Source organism: Ixodes scapularis, unplaced genomic scaffold (assembly GCF_016920785.2).
Source record: "Ixodes scapularis isolate PalLabHiFi unplaced genomic scaffold, ASM1692078v2 ptg001822l_1__unscaffolded, whole genome shotgun sequence".
Lineage (NCBI taxonomy): Eukaryota > Metazoa > Arthropoda > Arachnida > Ixodida > Ixodidae > Ixodes > Ixodes scapularis.
Window position 1 is genome coordinate 33,037 of NW_024610196.1, and position 20,644 is coordinate 53,680.

The 20,644-nt window shown below is 43.9% G+C and overlaps 2 protein-coding genes and 2 long non-coding RNA genes across 4 annotated transcripts; 3 read left to right on the top strand and 1 right to left on the bottom strand.

The window, feature by feature from the left end:
• Positions 1–421: 421 nt before the first annotated feature.
• LOC120839325 lies at positions 422–6,598 on the bottom strand. Its single transcript, XM_040209592.1, has 3 exons — positions 5,708–6,598; positions 3,717–3,834; positions 422–858 (listed from the first exon to the last, which is right to left on the bottom strand). Exons 1-3 carry the CDS (start codon positions 6,596–6,598, stop codon positions 422–424), a joined length of 1,446 nt encoding a protein of 481 aa, XP_040065526.1.
• Positions 6,599–7,269: 671 nt separating this feature from the next.
• On the top strand, positions 7,270–8,622 carry LOC120849897 (BEN domain-containing protein 5-like). The gene is made up of 3 exons (XM_040222177.2): positions 7,270–7,459; positions 7,551–7,687; positions 8,519–8,622. The coding sequence occupies exons 1-3, from the start codon at positions 7,270–7,272 to the stop codon at positions 8,603–8,605; spliced, it is 414 nt and encodes a 137-aa protein (XP_040078111.2). The 3' UTR covers positions 8,606–8,622.
• A 1-nt stretch (position 8,623) lies between these two features.
• On the top strand, positions 8,624–9,133 carry LOC121834615. Its single transcript, XR_006077286.1, has 3 exons — positions 8,624–8,644; positions 8,736–8,937; positions 9,030–9,133. It is a non-coding gene; the product is annotated as an uncharacterized LOC121834615 (long non-coding RNA).
• A 548-nt stretch (positions 9,134–9,681) lies between these two features.
• Positions 9,682–12,069, top strand: LOC121834614. The gene is made up of 3 exons (XR_006077285.1): positions 9,682–9,695; positions 11,332–11,397; positions 11,964–12,069. It is a non-coding gene; the product is annotated as an uncharacterized LOC121834614 (long non-coding RNA).
• The last annotated feature ends 8,575 nt before the right edge of the window (positions 12,070–20,644 follow it).

Genomic DNA, 20,644 nt, shown 5'->3' on the forward strand with positions numbered 1-20,644 from the left:
GCAGCTGCCTGGGCTTTCCAAGAAGGTGCAAGTCACCTGGCTTGTAGTGTTTCCTCGTCGGAAGGTGTGCCCGGACCTCGTCCGAAACCATATACCTCAGCTGATAAAAGCTGTTGCGGAGGAGAATGCGGGAAAAGATCTGGAAGGGCACACCATTCGACGAGGAAACAAGCTTCAGCAGATGCCCCATGTTTGACTCAAACTGGAAGCAAGATAGTGCCCATAATGGCCCATGGAGGAGCACAGCCTTTGGAAGGTGCAGGAGAGTGTGGACGTTTGAGGTCATCTGTGCTTTTCCGTAGAGGAACTCGGTCTTCACAACAAACTCTGTCATCTTCTCTGTGCCCAGCTCCACATCTTCATCTAGAACTTCCGTCTTAGTTAGAAGATATAAAGCAGATACAAAAAGCTCAAAGTGCGCTTAATATTCAGCTGGCAGCACACCCTTCAAACAAGGAAGGTAGTAATAAAAAAGCCAGCATTGCCACTCGGCTGCTTTCCAATACTTCCTCAGCCTCAGGGCTCGTGGCGGTCGGTTTAGGCACTGTGGCGGCTTCAGGCTACACAAGCGCTCAGTTACGATGGATTGCCGCGAAGGGTGTCCAATGTAGTAATCCTCACCCACACCAGAAAACCACAATTCGGCAAACTGACGCCCTACACCGAGAAGGACGCAGTGCATATAGTCTGGGGTAAAACCCCAGACTATGTCGAAACCAGGCACGTTTAGGAGTGGCAAAGGGCCCTTAACACCGCGGACTGCTTGTTTGGATGCTGCGGCTTCTGCCATGTCTGCAACCATGCCAATCTCGGTGCGATCGTCCATCACCCCGGCGCTCACGGGGTACTTCACGCAACCTGCAGAAGTGACAGTCAAGAAAATGATAAATAACTATGAATGTGTGAGCAGCGATTTTTAATATTAAAGCAAATATGAAGCAAATAATTATGTTGTGCAAATTTTAAATCTAAATAATGTTGAAGCAAAGCAGACTTTTTGCATGGGGAAATACAAAACCTAAAGAAATCAAACTAAAAACTTCAAGACTGCACTGCAGAGATGTTTTGTCTAGCACAACCTGCCTAGACATGCCTAATAGAAAGATAACCGGCAATGATTGTGAGAAAATGAACTTGTTTCCCCAAATTTGAGCAACTCTGTCATTCCAGCCTGGGTTTCGGTGCACTCATTGCAAGCAGCGTGGAGTCAATTGTTTAACCGATGTTCTAAGAGGAGGTTGCTAATGCTGGTGATAACACTCCTTGATATTAAAAGAAGTTTCTAAGGGGACACCGAAGGCATGAAGCGTACCCAGCCTTCGTCACTGCATGAAAAAAAGGCGGCATTGGTCCCACCTTCATTCGCAATAACAGAGTATCGTACAGGGGCTCCGGAAGTATATCTGATGCGTGGGGGAGACATATGGGGGCTCATGTTGCGTTGTGTAGTTCACCTCTGTTTTTCCACACACACAGATATATATATATATATATATATCAGTGTGTCAAAGCGAAAAAAATACGGGTTCGGTTACGGTTCAGGTTCAGGTAAATTTATTTTGTTCCGGTTCAGTTCCGGCTCGATTAATTCGATCCGCGAACCGGTTCGGGGCGCTGAACCGGTTCGCGCGGTTCGGAAATTATAAATGACAAATTGCAACATCAAAATAAATTACAAATAAAACATCTGAAATTAGCGCATACGAAACGGGATACATAGTAGTGTAAGGCTCAGGGATTTCTACCCGGAATGGTTTCTTTATGTGCACTCAAAGGTTACCTCACCGTCGTTTACGCATTCGGACTTCATCTAATTGGGTCCGACGCAGTAGCTGTAAAATCCACGACCTCCTTACAAACCCACTTACAAGTAGAACTTGCTAACTATCCCGCCACCTCGGCGTGTAAGCAATTGAAGGAACAGTGGGGAGAAAATACAGCTTTCTTTATTTGAACTAGCTTTCGGTAACTCAAATTAGACCCTTGAAGAAGTTTTCATTAAACAAGATACGGAATATGAAAAACACTTCACCGAACGCAACGCCAGAAGGACGTAATAGGATAAATATTAAAATAGAAGAGTTTGCTGTCTCACAAATATGTTAGCTTCTAAGTGCCTATACGAAACCGGATGCATTATTATCAAACTCCACAGCCTTTTCTTTTCTCATTCCGATGGAAGCAAGCTTCAAGAATTCGCGCGTTCTAGAAACGTGTTATGAAATGAGCACACAGCAGCATTTAGGATTTACGAGATTGTAAAAAAATAAAATCCTGCGACGCAATTTTTTTTTTTTTTTTTGCACAGCCTTCTAGTTGTTTTTTTTCCGTGCAAGCCGCGACCAGCGCAATACTGGTTCCTATGTCAAGATTCATGGATGCAGCGTTTGTCAAGATTTATGGATGCAGCGTTTACATTCCTAAGACTGAGTGGAGAAGAAAAATATGTAAGCGAGGTGTGTGTCAGTTGACGGCACTTAAAAAACAAATGGCATTGATAGCACATTCATTGTCAACAGCGCGTGGCCGAACCGTTTTGCCACGAGCCGGTAACCGTTATTTTTTTTTTTCGGTTCAGTTTCGGTTCGGGTTTATCGCGATAACAATATAACGGTTCGGGTTCAGTTCCGGAAAAAATACCGGTTCGGTTCCGGTTTTCGGTTCCGGTTCGACACCCTGATATATATATATATATGCAGGGTGATGGGAGGAGAGAAGGGGGGGGGGTTGGAACTGCTTTGAGCATGGGGGCGACTGCCCGCCCCGCCCCGCCCGACCCCTTCCCCCCCCCTGTTTCGGAGCCCGTTATTGTAACGTGCAAACACCAAAAAATGTGCGATAGCTAAAAACATCCTTCTGTCAGCAATCATAGTGTTTCACTATTCACACCCTACAAAGTGGCATCTATTAAATTACTTCTTCAATAATTGTTGTAGTATGCTTGTGCTTGCTAGAAGATGGAGGTATAGCTCCCTAGTGATGTTTAAGGCAACATTTATTAGTGTAGCCGTGCGAATGAGCAACCGCTGAGCTTTGTTGCGCATCATCGTGCCATTTTCACTGGTAATTTCCCCCTGATATAGCAAATTTTTTGAGTATCCTTGGTTTGAGTATCCCCATAGTTTTCAGATGATTAAAATTCCCTGACAATTTCAGGTCGGTAGATACCTTGTAAAAAAAAAAAAAAGCCGTTTACAACTCCCTGTAACGCCGAATTAGAGTGCAGCTCTTGAGGAGGAGTAGGGAAGGTACATCCCTCCTCCCTCCTCCTCACCTTGTCATCCTGCCAGCTGCTCCGTGAAGGGGGCCACGTGAGGTCACGTGACCTCGGGGGAGGGGTCACGTTACCTCAGGGGAGAGTCGCGTGACCTCACAGTTACGCCGACGGCGACGCCACTCAAGCCGGAAACGGGCACCTAAGAGCTGCGCTCTAAAAGTGTGAACGTGGGCGGAAGCAGGGCCTGACGCCACCTCCACCCCACTTTTTCATGCCGAGACCGATGCTGGATCTACATGATGTTGAAGTTTAGGTGCCTTTGACTGAAAATTTGCATTGCAGGAATAACTGACCAGTAGTAATGCTGAACACCTTTGCCGAAAGCAGTACTTGTCCCTGTCGTAATTCTTTCACGAAAGTTAAAAGTTCAAGAGTTTAAAATATTCACATATCCCAATAAATAACTTAAAAACTGGACGATCATATTCTGTTTCCTTACCGTTAATGCAAACCCCAGGATGGAGGCACCAAGAGCACCCGTAATAGCCGTTGTATTGCATGACGTTCTGCATTGCGGCCCTTGCAGGGGCATCGGCCACACAGATGACACAGTAGACCTGGAAAGAAACATTCTATTAATACCATTTTTAACCACAATCTACACAATTCAATAAGTTGCAACAGAGTTTTGCTATAGCTAGCGGTGAGCTGCTAAGAACTTGTCATTAGACTACTGTGTGGGGTATTAGTAATGTTACTCCTTTTTGTATAGATTTACAAAAAAATTGATTGTGCAAAACAAGTGGCATGAACACTAGCCAGTATAGAATGATAAGCAAGAGCAGTATGGTGCACCTATGAAAAATACTAGCAGTTACCTATACTCCATTTCACCCTATGTTGTACCGGAGCGAAGGCTAGAAGCGCGAGCTCATAACGTTGGCAGCTGCCCTTAACGCACGAGAGCATGTGCTGCCGAGATGTGCCCCAGAGAAGGGAGCTCGCGCCCGTAGCCTTTCTTGTGGTACGTCATAAGGTGAAATAGAGTATAGGAGCTACATGCATGCATGTAAATGGCTGCTTTAACTGGAGCCCCGGAAACCATGTGCACATACTAGCGTGGACTCTATTAGCTAGAACACATCGGCGGCGGCCGCCCCATACGCCCAGCACGGCATAGCAGGCGCCGTCCGAAACTCAAAGCGCATGTGTCATATGGCAGATTCTCAACCGTGTTCCGAAAGTAGCCCATAGATTTAATCTCACAAATACTGCGAATCCCGTATTGTAGTTGGGAACCGGAAGTGTTAAGGGCTATTCAGAACAGTATATTGGGAAAGTTTGGCCAATGGGTGGAGCAAAAGCCACCGCCAATGCCGAATATTCCCCCCGCAGCTAGAGCATAAACTAAAAGTGTGACACAGCATCTACCAATCAGCAGACCTCAATGTCACAGTATTGGAAACAACATTTAAAGCGTTCAATCTTGCAGCAGCAATGATCGCAACCATGCAGTTTTCTCTGGTTTGGAGTGCACGTTCGTTTATTCTACCGTTGAATTTGGACGCGACGAAAACCTCATATGCACGAAGTTTTCAATCACTAGGAGTTACACCTTTTTACTCTAGCAACGCTAAAACGGCTTAAATTAGTGTAGTCGCATTTTTAGAGCTCACGAACACCGCTAGGGGCTGTTTTGCGACCCGTGGTTGGCCACGAGATGCTTGGCTATTCATACCAATCAATGGCCAAACTCTCCCAATACACGGCTCTGGGGCTATTTGCACATTAGCGCCACCACGTTGAAACTAACGCAAAAAAAAAGAAAATAGTGCTGCGACACGCCATGCGTGCACTGTCATTTGTCTGCTGTTTCTCTCTATGCCATCAGTGGAACATAGTAGTCGAACATCCCATCGCGAGCCATACCTGCGCGTTGTTGTCTAGTCCGAAATGGCCCGGATGTGCCGGTCGCGTAACGATCATTTCCCGTGTCATCTGCTACCCAGTCTTTAAAACCATGTTTTCAAACATCGCTCACATTATAAAGCAACGCACCCAGTCTTTCAAACCATGTTTTCAAACATCGCTCACATTATAAAGCAACGCGATTACACTATATATGCAGTGGCTACAATAATGTTAAATGGTTAAGGAACATTCCAGATTATTTGATGTTAATGTAGGATGTACATTTCGCAAACGCCGAGCGAGAAACATGCTCTGCTTGAAACTTGGCGCCTGAAAAGTAGCGTTACCTCAAAAAGATTGGGTCTCGCTCAGAGCACCTGACCGCTTCATTGCCAATGCGGAGTTGACGGCACAAGAAAAAGGAACACGATACTCTAACTCTGCAAGCAGAGTCTATACAGTTAATCTAAGGACAATGCCCGCTGGCGTGTTACAGTTAACAGAGTCCAGAATAGTACATGTAAAAGGCCTCAACATTTCAGTGCATACAGGGCGTTCACCTCAAGCGGGGAAACTTACCTTAGAGTTTAGTGTTGAGCCCCCAGTGCTCCACGTGATGCCTTCTTGGGCTAGCGTTTTCATTTGGGCCGCAAAGGCTTGGAGAAGCAAAGTCATGTTCGGGTGCTTCACGCCGTACCATAACAGCGGCAGGACGACGGAGCGCCAGCGCAGACATGGTGGAAGTTCGTTCAGTGTGAGCTGGACGGGCCAGATGGCGTAGTTTGCAGACTTGAATATGGGGCTCCCATCGGCGTTCATGGACACGGTCAAGTCATGAGGCCCACACCCAAGCTTTGCGCGCTGACTTCGATAAGAGTCGCCGCCGGTTAGATCCAACTTGACAGAGGGTCTCGGTGTATTGAGATTCGCCAGAGATTCTGCTAGGTGCTCTTGCACAGTTTCATTGGCCAGCACCGATGCTAGTTGTTTCTCCATTGGCAGACCAACAAAATAGCATCCCTTGGACATAAGGTCCTTTCCGAGGTACTGCTCTCCGCACACCGAGCAGGTAGGCGAGATGCCCTGCCTTTCCTTCAAGCTACCCGCTGTCTTTGCAAGGAGTGTTTCACACGTCGGGCAGTAAAAGTTGAAAGTGACGTCGTCTGGTGAAGCACTCACAAACTTTCTGAACAGATATTTGCTTTCGGGGATGCTGCTGGTTCCCAACAGTAGGTTTTGTAGCTTAAGAAGCTTTTCTATGCCAGTCCATGGAAGTCCTTCCTCAATGGCATAATCCATGATCAGGACGAGAGCGTCGCCAACAGTCATCGAAGTGCCGTTTCCCAGTGGCGTCACGAACTCAACGAATGGCCGATCATAGTCGGAGTCCCGAGGACTTTCGTTCTCGGCTGTGTCAGATTCGTCTTCAGTGTACAGATGTTCGTCTGCATCACTTGTGCAGTCTTCCATTTCGACCAAGGGTTGACGTGGTTGAGTTGTGGAGTAAGGAGACGATGCAGAGGAGCTTGCACAAGAGGTAGGAGTTGGTGTGCTTACGAAGTTTAGCCTATGTGCTGTCGACCTAGGCACACGAACATACGGCGCAGCATCCGGCTCTAAATATTGCTGATATCGCTTCCGAGTCTTGTGCTTGTTGGCAGAAAGCATCTCTTTCACCTTGCTCTTGAAGGACAAAAGTAAGTTGCTGAACGAAAGAAAGTCAAAGCAAACCAAAACACCTGTGAGGTTCAGAAACGTGAGCGTGACCAACGAGCGCTATTGACTTGAGACGGTTAATGGCTTCTGGATGGATGGCTTTTGTTGACTGCGGGTTAAACCGGACCATTTCCCATCCAACAGCATCTGCAAATAAACGTATTAAGCAGTATATAGACATGTTTGTCTTGAACCTATATCATGTAACATTTTGTTAATTCAAAAAATTTTTAATTTTTTTAAACCAGCACATTTGTTATTAGCTTTTATTTTCACACATCCCACTAAACTACAAAATCCAAAGTGCAATCCAAGACAAGCCAAAGCTAGCCACAGCGCGCTGTTTGGAACCTAGGCCTAACGTCCGTCTACGCACGCTGCGGTTACTTCGCTTGTAAGTTGGTCAAGAGTTTAAGAACTTTGGAATGTTTGCGCTCGTCCGATTTCCGAACGAGGTCGGCAACAAGCTGTACGTTGTGCCGACTCGTTACATAAAAGATTTTGAGCCGTCCGACAACGCGGATTTTGATGCGAAGGCTATATACCAAGCTTTCTGGGATGACCCTGAGAAAGAAAGTACCGGGTTCTACTCGGCCCAGATATTGATGATGGCAGGTATGTACTACGGCCAGTTCCCATTCAAAATTATGACAGTCGAAAGATTTGTCGACAGACACTAACAGCTATTCTCCACAATGTTTTGTAGACACCGAAGAAAACCTGGAGAAGAAAAGAGCGTCAAAGCGAATCCGCAAGACGAAGGTCTACGCCTCGGAATACGAGGCTGAAGAGGAGGTCGACAATGTTGCGCCCTCGCAGGCAGGAGCACGAAGGGATAAGCAGGTGTGTTGCTCGAACTTGACTATAAGTTCAACAGGCGAACTTGACTATCAGGGCAACTGGCACACGTGTTTTTGCTTGTTTGCACAGCATTTTCAGGGCAGAGAGTATAATTTGGAGAGTTCCTAATAGGAAGTGGATATTCTGCCGGCAGCCGGCACAATAGCCCGGTAAAAAAAGTGCCGGCAGTTGTGCCCCATTGGGTCTCGTATAAGGTGCAGAGTAGCTCAGTGGTAAGGTGCTTGTCTCATAGGACCCTAATTCAATCATCCGTGTCCTCTTTTTTTTTTTTTTTTGAAAGTTTGTTTTGTTTTGAGAGGCATTTGGCGATATTTAGGACATATCTTCTTTTTCAGGATTAACACTGAAAAAAAAAAAAAGTAAATAAATAAAACAAATGTTGTCGACGAAACTTTGCTATGGACCCCCTCCCCGGGGGTGAATGAAAGACAGTGGGGCTTGGGCCGCCGGTGGACCGTCGCGAAGCGGCGTGTACTGGTAGGCCAATCGGGTCAATATTTTTGTAATGAGCAGCCGCAGACTGTCGCCGCGAAGCGGCGTGAACGCAGGCGGGGGGATGTGTTAACGGGCTCCCCAGTGATACACGCGCCGTCCGAAACTGCCGCCATTTTTTTCCCCGGGCTAATTTGCCGGCTGCCGCAAAATAGTCTCACCCTTCATATTAATTTTAAGTAAATTTTAAGTAATAAACCCATGTGTATTTTTCAACTCATGCTGACAGAATTTGTAAAAAAAACGAGGGGTTCTACGAGGAAGGAAAACATGAAAACTAAGCCAGCCCAAATTGCTTTGTGCACTTGTTTACAACTCCAGGAAAAGAAGGTCCAAAAAGAAAATAAGCAGGCTGGCCGAAGTCGTGCATATGCTGACATCTTAAAGGAACAACTCCAGAGCTCCTAAAGGAAAAATGCTGAGGCAGCTGGCCACCTTCAAGCTCCGGTAAGTGCCATAAAATGCTTGTACATACAAGGTTTTTTTTCTTTGAGTGGTGCCATCATATTGCTATATATTTTAATAATTTTTGGTACAGAAGAAGATGCAACAGGATGCCCCTACGTCAGACAGTGACACAGACGACAGCATAATAGCTATGCCATCATCGCAGCTTGAGCTGAAAAAGAAGGATGTGAGCCACTCGCGCCAGCTATATCAGGAAAAGTGCCGAGAGAATGAAAAGCTCTACAACATAATTGAATCGCTGCAAAGCGCCGTTGATGGTAAACTTTGTGCAAGTAAGTATTATTTAATGTTATATTTCGGTGTGTGAATTCATTGTGCACTTTGCATTACATGCCCCATTTCTGTCACTTTTTATTTCTTATAGGTCTTCCAAGCCCTTGCCTTGCTGCATGTGTGAACATAATAGTTACCCAAAGTTTTCTCTTTGTAGTCAACTTTCATTAGAGCACTTTAAGTTAAAGGGATACTGAACCAAAATTTCGAGCTTGCAAACAAGGCTGGACAGGTAGGTGGGACGCTGCAAAACCCAAAAACATCACTCGTACAGCAATATCTCTAAGGGATCGCCATATTTTTGGAAACGAAGTGCACAATTGAACATGGCCAACGTGACTAGTCACGTCACGGTTCCCATATCTTCTCCTCCTTGCTACGTCCCGTTCAGCTGGTGAACCGAAGTGAGGAAGAGAGAAGCGAGGCCGCTTCTCTCCTCATTTTCAAATTCTTCCAGAGGACAATGACGTCAAAGACATCGCTTGATTGCACCCTTCTTTTCCAAAAGTATGGCCATCCGTTTGGGATATTGATGTATGTGTGATGTTTTGCAGTTCGCAGCATCCCGTTCAACGCTTCTACGGCCTTATTTTGCGAAATATAAATTTCTGTTCAGTATTCCTTTAAAGGGTAGAGAGCATAGCAGAGGTATACATAAATTAAATATAAAAAGCTTTTTTTTTTATTTTTTTTTTTATTGCATTTTAATGCTTTGGATTCTTGAGGGACAAGCTCAGCGACTCTGAACCCAGCCATGGTGAGTAACTTTGATCTTGTATGAAGGTACTATTGGGGACAAAAATCCTTGGGAACCGCAAGCAGCGACTGAAGGGAATTCCTGCACCATCTGCCAGTGGCTCGCCCCACTTTGAGACCACAGAATAACGCATGCATGTCCTACTGGGCTTGCAGGCATGTGTGTTCTCCCAACCTTCTGCGAGGCAATGCTTGCCCCACAATCTGGCACGAAGGGCCCATTCTGAGATTGCTGTGATCTGCAACGGATGCCGTGACTGTAGGTAATACTTGCAGCTTTGCAGCACATATCAACCTCCAATAGTGAGTTGGTTTCAAATAGGGAAACTTAATGCTTTTTTTTTATTATTATATATATATAGCGATCATTGGGCTGCGCTTTCTGATATGGCATCTATAAAGCCACATCACATTGGCGAGTCAACCGAGCTAGAAGCTGAGGTTCTAAAGCCGGAAGTTCCTGCTTGGGCGATACGCACAGCAAAGCTGCAAGCGCTGCCTCCAGTTGCGCCCCCTCGCACCAGACTAGGCAAGCACTGTATTACAAAGCAACGCAGGGGCAGACTTTTCTATAAACACAGTAGAACGCACATGCACCCTTTTCTGGTCTAAACAAGGGATGCACTTCAGTCGCAGCTTGCGCACCCTGGGGAATTTTTCCCCCGACAGTATGCATCTTCCCATTCGCGACTCCGACTAAACAAATGGCACATAGAGTTTTATACCTGAAGCTGTCCAGTGAGGTACTTGCACTAATTTATTCTTATGGAACGAGATGGTTGGTCACATGGTGGTGAAAAAAAACCAAGCTGTTCAGTGAGGGCCTGAAAGCATTTGTTTCGAGTCACGGATAGTCCCAAAAACACTAAAAGTCATACTTTTTTTACTGCCAATTAAATCTTTTGAGAAAAACCTTCTGTGCCAAAAAAACTGAAACTGGCATTTTTTTTAACGTGATGGGCATAGTTATATGTCCTCTGTTAAGGGCCTAAACTAAAAGAATTGGAAAAATGTTTAGTATAGTAGTGAATATCAAGAAATGCACTACTCAAGAATTATTAGTGACTAAAATGTATATAGAACAGATATTACATCTTTCTATAGTTATGTGTCAGGCTTATTCTCTACTCCAGCAAACTATAGAGGGCGCGCTGCTCAGGCAAAATGGCGGACGAAAGGAGGTCGTTTTCGTCGTTCAGCACGCGGACCACCACAAAATCATGCACTGCAGCGTAAAATTAGTGTTGCATTTGAAAGCAAAGCGATTTTTTGACAGTAGAAATCTTCTAGTCAGTGCGTAAGAATGACACGGCGGAATCATAAAAATAATTACTGGAAACAATATTCGTTTCTATGCTGCCTACGAGAACCAAGCAGCGATAGCAGACGACAGAGTCGAAACGACCACCCCTCCTGAGCTTCTCGGCGCTGCCGCTACACGGCGTCGATTTCGCTGGAGTCGCGAATTGCATCAATGATTTTTCGGTTATGGCTAGTGAGAATCAACTTGATATCTGCTGTAATTTCTGTGTTATGTTACTTACAAATGCTATTTATCACTGCATTATTATGCTATTCTCTTGATGTAGTTTCACAGTTGTGCACAACATACTGTAAACAACTCTTAAATTTTCCAGATCACATGACTGCACCTTGCGACCCAGCAGCTCAAGGTCCTTCCAGGGAAAGGCCAACCACTCCTCGTAAGATTCATTTCATGATGATTAGTAATCGACTTTTGATCTGTTCTAATTTTTGCTACAATGAGGGTTTGCCAATTAAATACATTCAAATTGTATCACGGAGAGAGCATTCGTGCTCATGTGGCTTTTATTATTAATCTTTTTAATCTTCCTTCAAATGACAAATCGGACACCAAGATATTTGCAATCTTGAAGTCCCAGTTGTTGTTATCCATGCTTGTGTCCTCTTCCCTTTTCTTCTGCCAAATTCACTTGACACTTTTTCTTTCTTTTCTGCATTGCAACAACCCTTGTCTGTTCCCTTGCTCCTTAAGCTCTTCTTATACTCTTGTTTATTTAATATTTGTTCCTGTTCTCTTACTTATCTGCTACCAAGTTAACCCCGGTCTTAATCCTTGTTTGCTTACCAGGATTGATTTCTCACACTTTAGAATGTTTCAGAACATTCCACAACAAAGGAGAGAAGTGTCACTATCATTAATGATGCTACTTCTCTGAACTAACTCTTATGGAAACAAACTTTTATGTAGATCAAGCAGGACTAAAGACACTGTTAAATGTTTCAGATTTTACTGTGGTAGCCAGTACCTCTGCTGCTACCTTGTTGGCAACTCCCACGAGGGGTAAGCAATAGTTGCTTTGTCAGACTGTTTTGTGGTTGATTTGAGTTCAGTCTTTTAGCTCGTCTTTTTTTATTGCTTAACAAGTCGTGTTTAAGAAAAGTTTGATCATCTTTTAGAGGCCACTGTGGGAGCCAGCACCAAGAGGCCGCTTTCTGGTAACAAGGGTGGACAGCGGCGACCCCAGTCAACTGATGGTAAGGTTAGACACCGAAAGCTAGGAATGAAGGCTTCAACCTTAAAACAGCTATGTGCCATTAGGAAGACAATACAAAAGGCAGCTAAAGGATTGTCGAAATGCCCAGGATGACGAAAAATTCCACCTTTCAATTTTTTAGTATTTTGTTTCACAAAAGGGTTGTGGCCAATACATTGCACCTTTATTTCCAGTTCTAATTCATGGCTGCAACATATTGTTTATCGGGTCAAATAATCTAACACCTGGAGACTCCCTTTAGGAATTTTACATACTCTGTATATAATGATTGGGATTGCTGTAAGTGCACATGTTTGCTGTACAGTTGCAAACTATGGTAAACCCTCAAGGGCTACACCATTCAGCACTTTGGAGAATGGCAGAGTAAGTTTCAGCTTCACTTTCAGACTATGTTCCAAGATGTTTACATTCATATTTGAACTATTTTGCAGTTCCACCTCAAGGGAGGGGTAACTATCTCCGAAGAGCAGAGGAAACACATATACGCTAACACGAGGCCTGCAAAGTTTGCAAAGGACACGGCTCAGATCCTTTGGGGGTCAAAGACGCTGGTGGAGAGGAGCTATGGGGGGAAATTTGCTCCCAAGGACAGGAAAAACCTGGGTGCATCTGCTCGGAAGGAGCTAACCCCAGAAAAGGTGTCCCTCATCCTTGGTGAGTGAGTTATGAAGTGGGTCGCATATAGATCTAATTTTATGCTGAAATATTTTTTCTTGAATCTATTTCACAGAAACATTGACACACTGGGGCCGGACAAAGAATGTTGAGGTCAGCGGTGCCTTTGCCAACATGAACACCATTCTGTCCGAAAAAATCCAGGACACAAGAAAGGGGTTCAGGCGCATGGGCCTGATGCAGGATTAGGCAAATTCCACAGATAGCAAAACAACTTTGTGCATCCCTTCCTGATCACCCTTCAACAGAGAAATAAATCTATGACTTGCAATTTTTCGTCTTAAGACACAATCATTCTCTCGATAACATGTTCTGTTTAGGTAGTCAAAATTAGCCACAAGAATGTGCATAGGTACCTTATTGATGCCTAATGCTCATGGTAAGTAGGCAAAAAGGTCCAAATTCAAAGTGGGACCACTTGCAAAGTGGTCCCACTTTCAAAGTGGTCCCACTTTCAAAGTGGGACCTGTTCTAAATACCACTTTCAAAGTGGTCCCACCTTCAAAGTGGTCCCACCTTCAAAGTGGTCCCACCTTCAAAGGAACAGGTCCCACTTTCAAAGTGGGACCTGTTTCAAATACCACTTTAAAGTGGTCCCACTTTGAATTTTCACCTGGGGAGATGGAAAAAAGATTAGAACAGTGCAACCTAGGTTTTGACCTGAATTACATGGAGGAAGGAAGGTAAATCAACTATTGCCAGGGTTAATGTATGCAGATGACATTGTACTCGTATCAGAAAGCCGTGAGACAATACAGGAAATGATTAGGATTTGCAGCAGGGAAGGGGACAGTTTAGGACTAAAATTCAGTAGGGACAAGTCGGGTATAATAGTTTTCAACGATGAGAAGGGGGAACCCCTGGAGATACAGGACACAGTGATAGAACACGTAGAAAAGTACAAATATCTAGGGGTCTGGCTCAATGAGGGAAGGAAATATCTAGAGGAACACGAGGAGAATACAATTAGAAAAGGGAAAAGAAATTCATCTATTATGAAGCTCAAGGCACTATGGAACTATAACAGATATGAAGTGGTCAGAGGTATATGGAAGGGAGTGATGGTGCCAGGACTGTCTTTTGGCAATGCAGTACTGTGCATGAAATCTGAAGTTCAATCAGGGTTAGAAATTCGACAAAGAAGCGCAGGCAGATTGGCGCTGGGAGCACATGGAAAAACACCAAATGAGGGAGTACAGGGGGACATGGGATGGTCGTCTTTTGAGAGCAGGGAGGCAATTAGTAAGTTGAAATTTGAACAAAGGTTGACTTAAATGGAGGATACGCGGTGGGCACGTAAGGTATTCAAGTATTTATACATGAAAAGTTTAAACACAAAATGGACAAACCGAACCCGAAAGCTTACATTTAAATATCTACACACTGGTGATGGGGCTGAACAGACTACGTCAGTGAAAAAGAAGGTGAAGGAGGCGGAGAGGAAAATGTGGGAGGAAAGAATGCAGGAGAAATCAGCTTTAGCAGTGTACAGGTCACAAAAGCAGGAGATAAGAAAGGAAAAGCTATTTGACAATTCACTGGGAAGTGCTTTGCTGTTCGAGGCAAGAACGGGAGTTTTGAGGACGAGGACGTATAGGGCTAAATTTCAGGAGACCGACACATTATGTGCCGCCTGCCATAATGATAGCGAGACACTGGAGCACTTAGTTTTGAAGTGCACGGAGCTTCGTCCTGCCCTCCCTGAAGGGGTAACGGATTTGGCCGGGGCCCTGCGTTTCACTGGCGACGATGGAAGTATGGTACAGAAAAAGATTACAGTGACGAAGAGACGATTAGAAGATTGGTGGAAATTATCTAGGGAAAATTAAATGATGGACAACTAACTAGCACAGCTGGGGACAGGTGGGACAGAGGAAAATTGGGACTCCCTCCCACAAGGCTCCGGCCCAAAGTCTCAACCCTGTCTCCCAGTGGGTCCGGTGCTGGGGTAACGCCGAAAAGGTTTGACCAGAGGAAAATTGGCGACTCCCTCGCCGGGGGGAAGAGGCAGGGAGGTGATGTTTTTTAATTTTTTTGCCCGATCCCCCGAAGGTCATCCTGGTGATATCCCACACTGCCTGGTGATAGTTAGGGGGAAAAAAATTGGTCTTAAAAGGGCGGGAGGAATCACGTTTTTGTCTTTTTAGACTTAGGCTAGGTGGCGCAAGCTACCGCCCGTTACAAAGGGAATAGTCATTAACATCCATCCATCCATCCATCCATCCATCCATTCCAATCCAATCCAATCCAATCCAAGACAGCGCTGAATTCTTTTTCGGGCGGGAGATTGTATTTCACAACGAGGAGACGACATGGCACCCTTCAATGCTGAACGTCTGCTCGAAATGATCAGGGAACATCGGTTTCTCTATGATCACGGCCACCCCGACTTCAAAGATACTCAAATGAAAGAAAACTGGTGGAAGATAATCGGGGAGGAGTTCGGGATGGAAGGTAAGCGATATGAGGCGAACGCGCACAGTGGATAGAAGTGGCTTTTCTTTTTTCAGGACCAAAAGTGGCTGCCAAGTTCGCCAACCTAAAAGATTGGTGCAGGAAATTACATAACAAGCTGGTTGCAGGGAAAAGGTCTGGCGCCGGATCCTCGGATGCCCCACGTATAACGTGGCGATACTTCGCAATAATTGAGAGCATGATGGCAAGGGAGCGCCTAGGAACGTGAGTGAAGTGTATTTTGCCAAAGTCTTTGAGACGCTTTATGTTTCGAATTTCCGGTTTTAGAGCAATTGGTAGGGGCATGTATTGTGTAAGCTCTCGTTGTGTGAGCATTCCTTCAAGTGAGGTGCACCCGCACGCTCGTGACGCGTTCACGCCCTGCTCGTACCGAAACCTCTCGAACCGTCGATTTCTGAAAATTTAACTTTCCAGGCTTAAAGATAAATACTGGAGACCGCGAAAACTCTAGCACGTACACATTGTCCCGTGCTATCTTATGGTAGAGTGGCATGCAGTATGTGCATCTTATGTAGACTATGACAGGTGGACTTTTGGCGTACTGGAAAAAGTAATTTTCGTTTTTAAATCGACAACGATTTTTTTTTTGACTGCTCAGCATATGGTTCATTACAGTACATGAAAATATAGCCCAAAAACTCAACAATTAAAGGGAAAAGATGTGTATACTAATGTCTGAAAAATAGTTGAAGAAATTTGTGCAGAAGTTAGAACAAAGAGCCTAAACATTTTGGGGCTATATTAAATCATACTATAAGTTTTGAAAATCATACATATACAAAGTGTGCCCCATACACACCCCTACCTCTTCCTTCTTGATTTGCTCGTCATTAAGTGTGCTTCCATTAGTCATGCCGTTTAGAGAACCTGTTGCATGCGGAGATGCATGTTCTCCAGAACACTTTCTTGAAATGCAAACCTTGGCTTGTTATAGCACTGCTCTAACTTCTCCTCTGGTGGTGTTTTTATGGCCTGTTGCACACAAATTGTGTACCCGGACTCGGGACAGCCTACAAAGCTAGAATGGCACTTTCCAATGAGCACTCGACAATATTCTGCACCTCGGAGATGAAACATCGCGGTAGGAGTTCTAATCAAATGATCCAACATTACCCATAGTCCTGAGTGCTGCTGTCATTTAAGAAAACAAGCAGCAAAAGCAGTTTCATTGTGCAATTGAGGCCATCTTTCTACAATTTCTAACAAGGTACAAAGTATGGGGCATTAACTTTCCTACATTGAACCACAGCTGTTTAAAGAACTTACGGGTATGCCAGCACTGTCCGCAATAGTACCTTTATCAAAAAAACTTTCATACATTCAGTGAGGACCATACATTGGTGGCATAGTACATTCAACATAATGTACCTTGTAGCAGCAGTCAATGCTCACACTGCAGATCAAACCCAGGTATCCTGGGCTCAATCCCTGCCTTTGGTGGTTTCAGTATGATCCAGCATTGTACTGGCCTGCAGTCATGTATTCACCTGTACATATGCTGCAATGCCTCCAGATTGGCAGTCGTAGTGTACTGGCTAAATTGCTCCTCTACAGCACTCCATCAGTATGGACCAGGGTATAACCATTTGAGGTGAGGAGCTACTCAACATTATTGCTCATAATGTTTCTTCCTTGTGCATCTCCATTTATGAAGCCAGCACCTTGCATCTTGAATCAAGCATAAATAGAATCCATACATAACTTTTGTACAGGTGATAAGCATTATCCTCGACCTCGACTGTGACAAAGAATGGGATGCTAAACTGTGAAACAAAATGGGATTAATGGTGAGGCAGCCACTGACCCGGTTGGTCTCATGCATGTATGATGGCAGGATGCTAAAATGGAATTCTGTCTTTCTTTCTGATCTTGTTGGAAATAGGAAGGCGGGAGGGGGAATGCTCACCAAGGAGCAGCAACCTGCACTTTGAACTACAAAGAGCAGCAGTTGGGCACCCCTGGTATAGATGGAATTTTCCACTAGCTCTATAAACATTCCCACCTAAACGCCGGAGACTAAGTGAAGATACTCTTCACATATTCTCACCCAGCCTCAGGTGTTTTAAAAGTGGTCTAGTTATGTTTTCTTTCACTTCGCCATAAAGTGTGTGCGCTTCTCATTCCCCAGCTCCTTTTCAAGTAATAAATGTAGAAAGCTAAAAAAGATTTTTTTTTTTTTTTTGGGGGGGGGTTGTTTGGAATTTACAAGAGAATTTTTCTTTAATTTAGAAAGCAATACTTTAACTCAATGAACTAGTGACTACCAATTGCTATCATTTTAGTATCACATTTATATCTTCTATCATCTTAAAAAAAAAAAAGAACTGGGAATTACTGGGTATATAATTCATCTGCTATAAAAAAGTTTGGAAACATTCAGCATTGTGTAAATTAGCTGCAGGCAATATGTTTATAAGTAGGGAACTACCGCACAGTTTTCCTAATGTGATGTACCCTACATAACGCATGCCTTTAAAAAAAAGTCTGCAAGATGTCAAGGAGGTATGTTTCAAGTATCAGACCTTCCTAACAGACCTCCTTATGTTTGGAAGTGAGTGTGTGCGGTGGCACCTACCAGTAACTTTTTTTTTCTCAAAATTTCTAGTATTGTTTGCAGCCATTCAAAACAACCAGAAATGAGATATGTGTACATAGGCTTTTACACAGAAATGCTCAAACATTGTATCCCTCTCTTTCTCAGGCGGAAAACTGGAGTCCCACGATGTGATGACATAGGTGCAGTGAAAGAGGCGTATATTGAGGCAATGCAGACAGTGGCACATCGAGAACCCGTGCACAGGTGCAACATGTTTTTTGATCTTATGGCAGAGACAGCAAAATGTCTCACTGAAAAAAAACAAGACAAATTAATGCACAAGTGCCACGCAGTGCTGTTTGAAGTTCAGCGCATACCAGAGTGCAAACTTCAACAATCTACAGCATGTGCTATCCCGGCCAATATAACTGAAACGCCACTCTGCATGGTGTGCAGTACTATCAGAGCCACCTGTCGCAATTTTCTGTAAATGATTCATGCCGACGCCCAGACAACTGCCCTCCGACGCTCGTTGTGCCACACTGCACTTCCGTGTCTTCTGTTAATAAGGAAGTGAAGGCGATACCTAAACTGTAAAACCTATGCATGACAGAGCACAAGTCTGTCGCAAACTTCGTGAAAACAATTTCTGCACAGGCCCAATTTATCACACAATAATCGTTCCACAGTTCAGTTGCTTAAACACAGACGTCTTTCTGCATTCGCCAGAAACATTAAAAAAGTTCGAGAGAGGCAATCCAAGTATGTCAGACATCTCAGCACTAAAGAGTATTGGCGAAGGCAAATATTATAGAGAAGGTCGGTAGCAATGGTGAATTCCATAATTCACGCCAACAGGGGTGAAGATTGACCTGGGGATGCACCACTTGAAAGGAATTCTCGAGCTAGCAAGGACGAGGAGAATAACTAGCTTGTCGCATCCCTTTTGGTTAACCCTTTCCAATTGAAGCGGTAGCTTTGAGAAATTCGGGCGATTCGGGCGTTCATCCGGACAGTCCTCCTACAATTGAGAACTGAAGTCTCAGTAGCAGAAAAGGAAGTGCAGAGTGGCTTGAGCGCCAGAGGGGAGTTTTCTTGGCCTCGGCGTGGATTACAATTTTCAGAAAAATTGTGACGGGCGACTTTGATAGCACTGCGCGCTATGCAGAGCAGTGTTTCAGCTCATATTGGTCACGATAGTACACTAACGCTTCAAACCCCTGTTTTAGACGGTCCACAATAATCGGTTGTCAACATATACTGGTGCGATTTATTGCAGAGATATGGCTAGGTGGAGGAAGCTTATTCCAAAACGATAGCCGCTGACAGAGGTCGGAATGATTGAGAGCGCGCCGGTGCCAAGCTTTGCACACATTCTTCCAAAACGTCCCTCTGATGCTCAATTCTGAAAGTGAAATGATTAATTAAAAAGTAAACTTAGTAAGAAAACAGCAATTTAAATCCCTCATGCCTCCCCATTTGTGGTACAGAGATGATCAGCTTAGTAAGAAGACAGCAATTTAAATCCCTCATGCCTCCCCATTTGTGGTACAGAGATGATCAGGCAAGGCACAGCATACTCTATTGTCTCACACCAAGCCATCTGTTGGAAGCATGGTAATTTTATTGTCTGCAGTTGCTACCGGGTGATTTCAGATAAGATCGACCAAAGGATGGCTAGTCGACATTTTCAAATCAACTGATGTTTTTATATGTTATTGCCTAGTGTCTGGTATGAACGAATCCAAACTTAGTTTTGACTAGAAAAAATACTTGGGGACAGGAAAAATCGTAAGGCATGAGGTGGTGGACAGTTGCATTAACGCGCACTGATGGAGAGGGCCCGTTTGAGAGTGAATAACTAAAGCGATAACATTAGGAGAACTCTAATACGTTTTAGGCGCAAACTATGGGTATAGCTTGCTTGTAATATAAAGTAATCATATTTATTTAAAATTTATTTATTTTTCTAAAAATTGACAAACATGCCTGCTCGAACGACAAATGGCAAACTTTGGAGGTCTGTATCTCATGAAATAATTTAATCATTATGATATAATTTGCAGATATTATTCTACTAATATATAGCTAATATTTAAAAAATAACTAAGGTATCTGTGTGATACAATAGTTAGGATATATTTAGTCAAACATGGAAAAAAAATCAAACAAAGAAAAATTCCGATGCAAATAAAAAAAAACACCACCCTCGATTTTTTTTAAATTTAGGTAACCTGTTGTGCTCTATTTCGGCATTCATTTCCATTAAAAACATGTTGCATCATTTTATTGAGAAAGAAGATACAACTCCCCAAAGTAGGGTCCTTTTTCAAAGCCTACACTTAGCAGTGTTTTATACAAGAACTGACTCTGAGTTCCAGTTTCATGAAACCAACACACATCTTTTATATATTTTTATTCAGATGAGGCCAATGATAACTAAAGAAATCGTTCACACACTTAAATTAAGGAGAAACTACTGTGTACAAAGAGGTATCATATTACGGACTAGTGATCCGAGAAAAGATCATGCAGCCATCGGCCACTAGGAACTTTGTTTACTTTATTCTCCTGCGACACTATATGCTATTCCCTCTTCCGCTCTACCTTCATCTCTCTCTCTCTCTCTCTCTCATATATATCCCTGATATATATCCAGAACAAAAACATGTTCAAGCATTCCCTTTCTGCGTGGTAGTGTTCTGTGGCTAGCAAAAATCATTT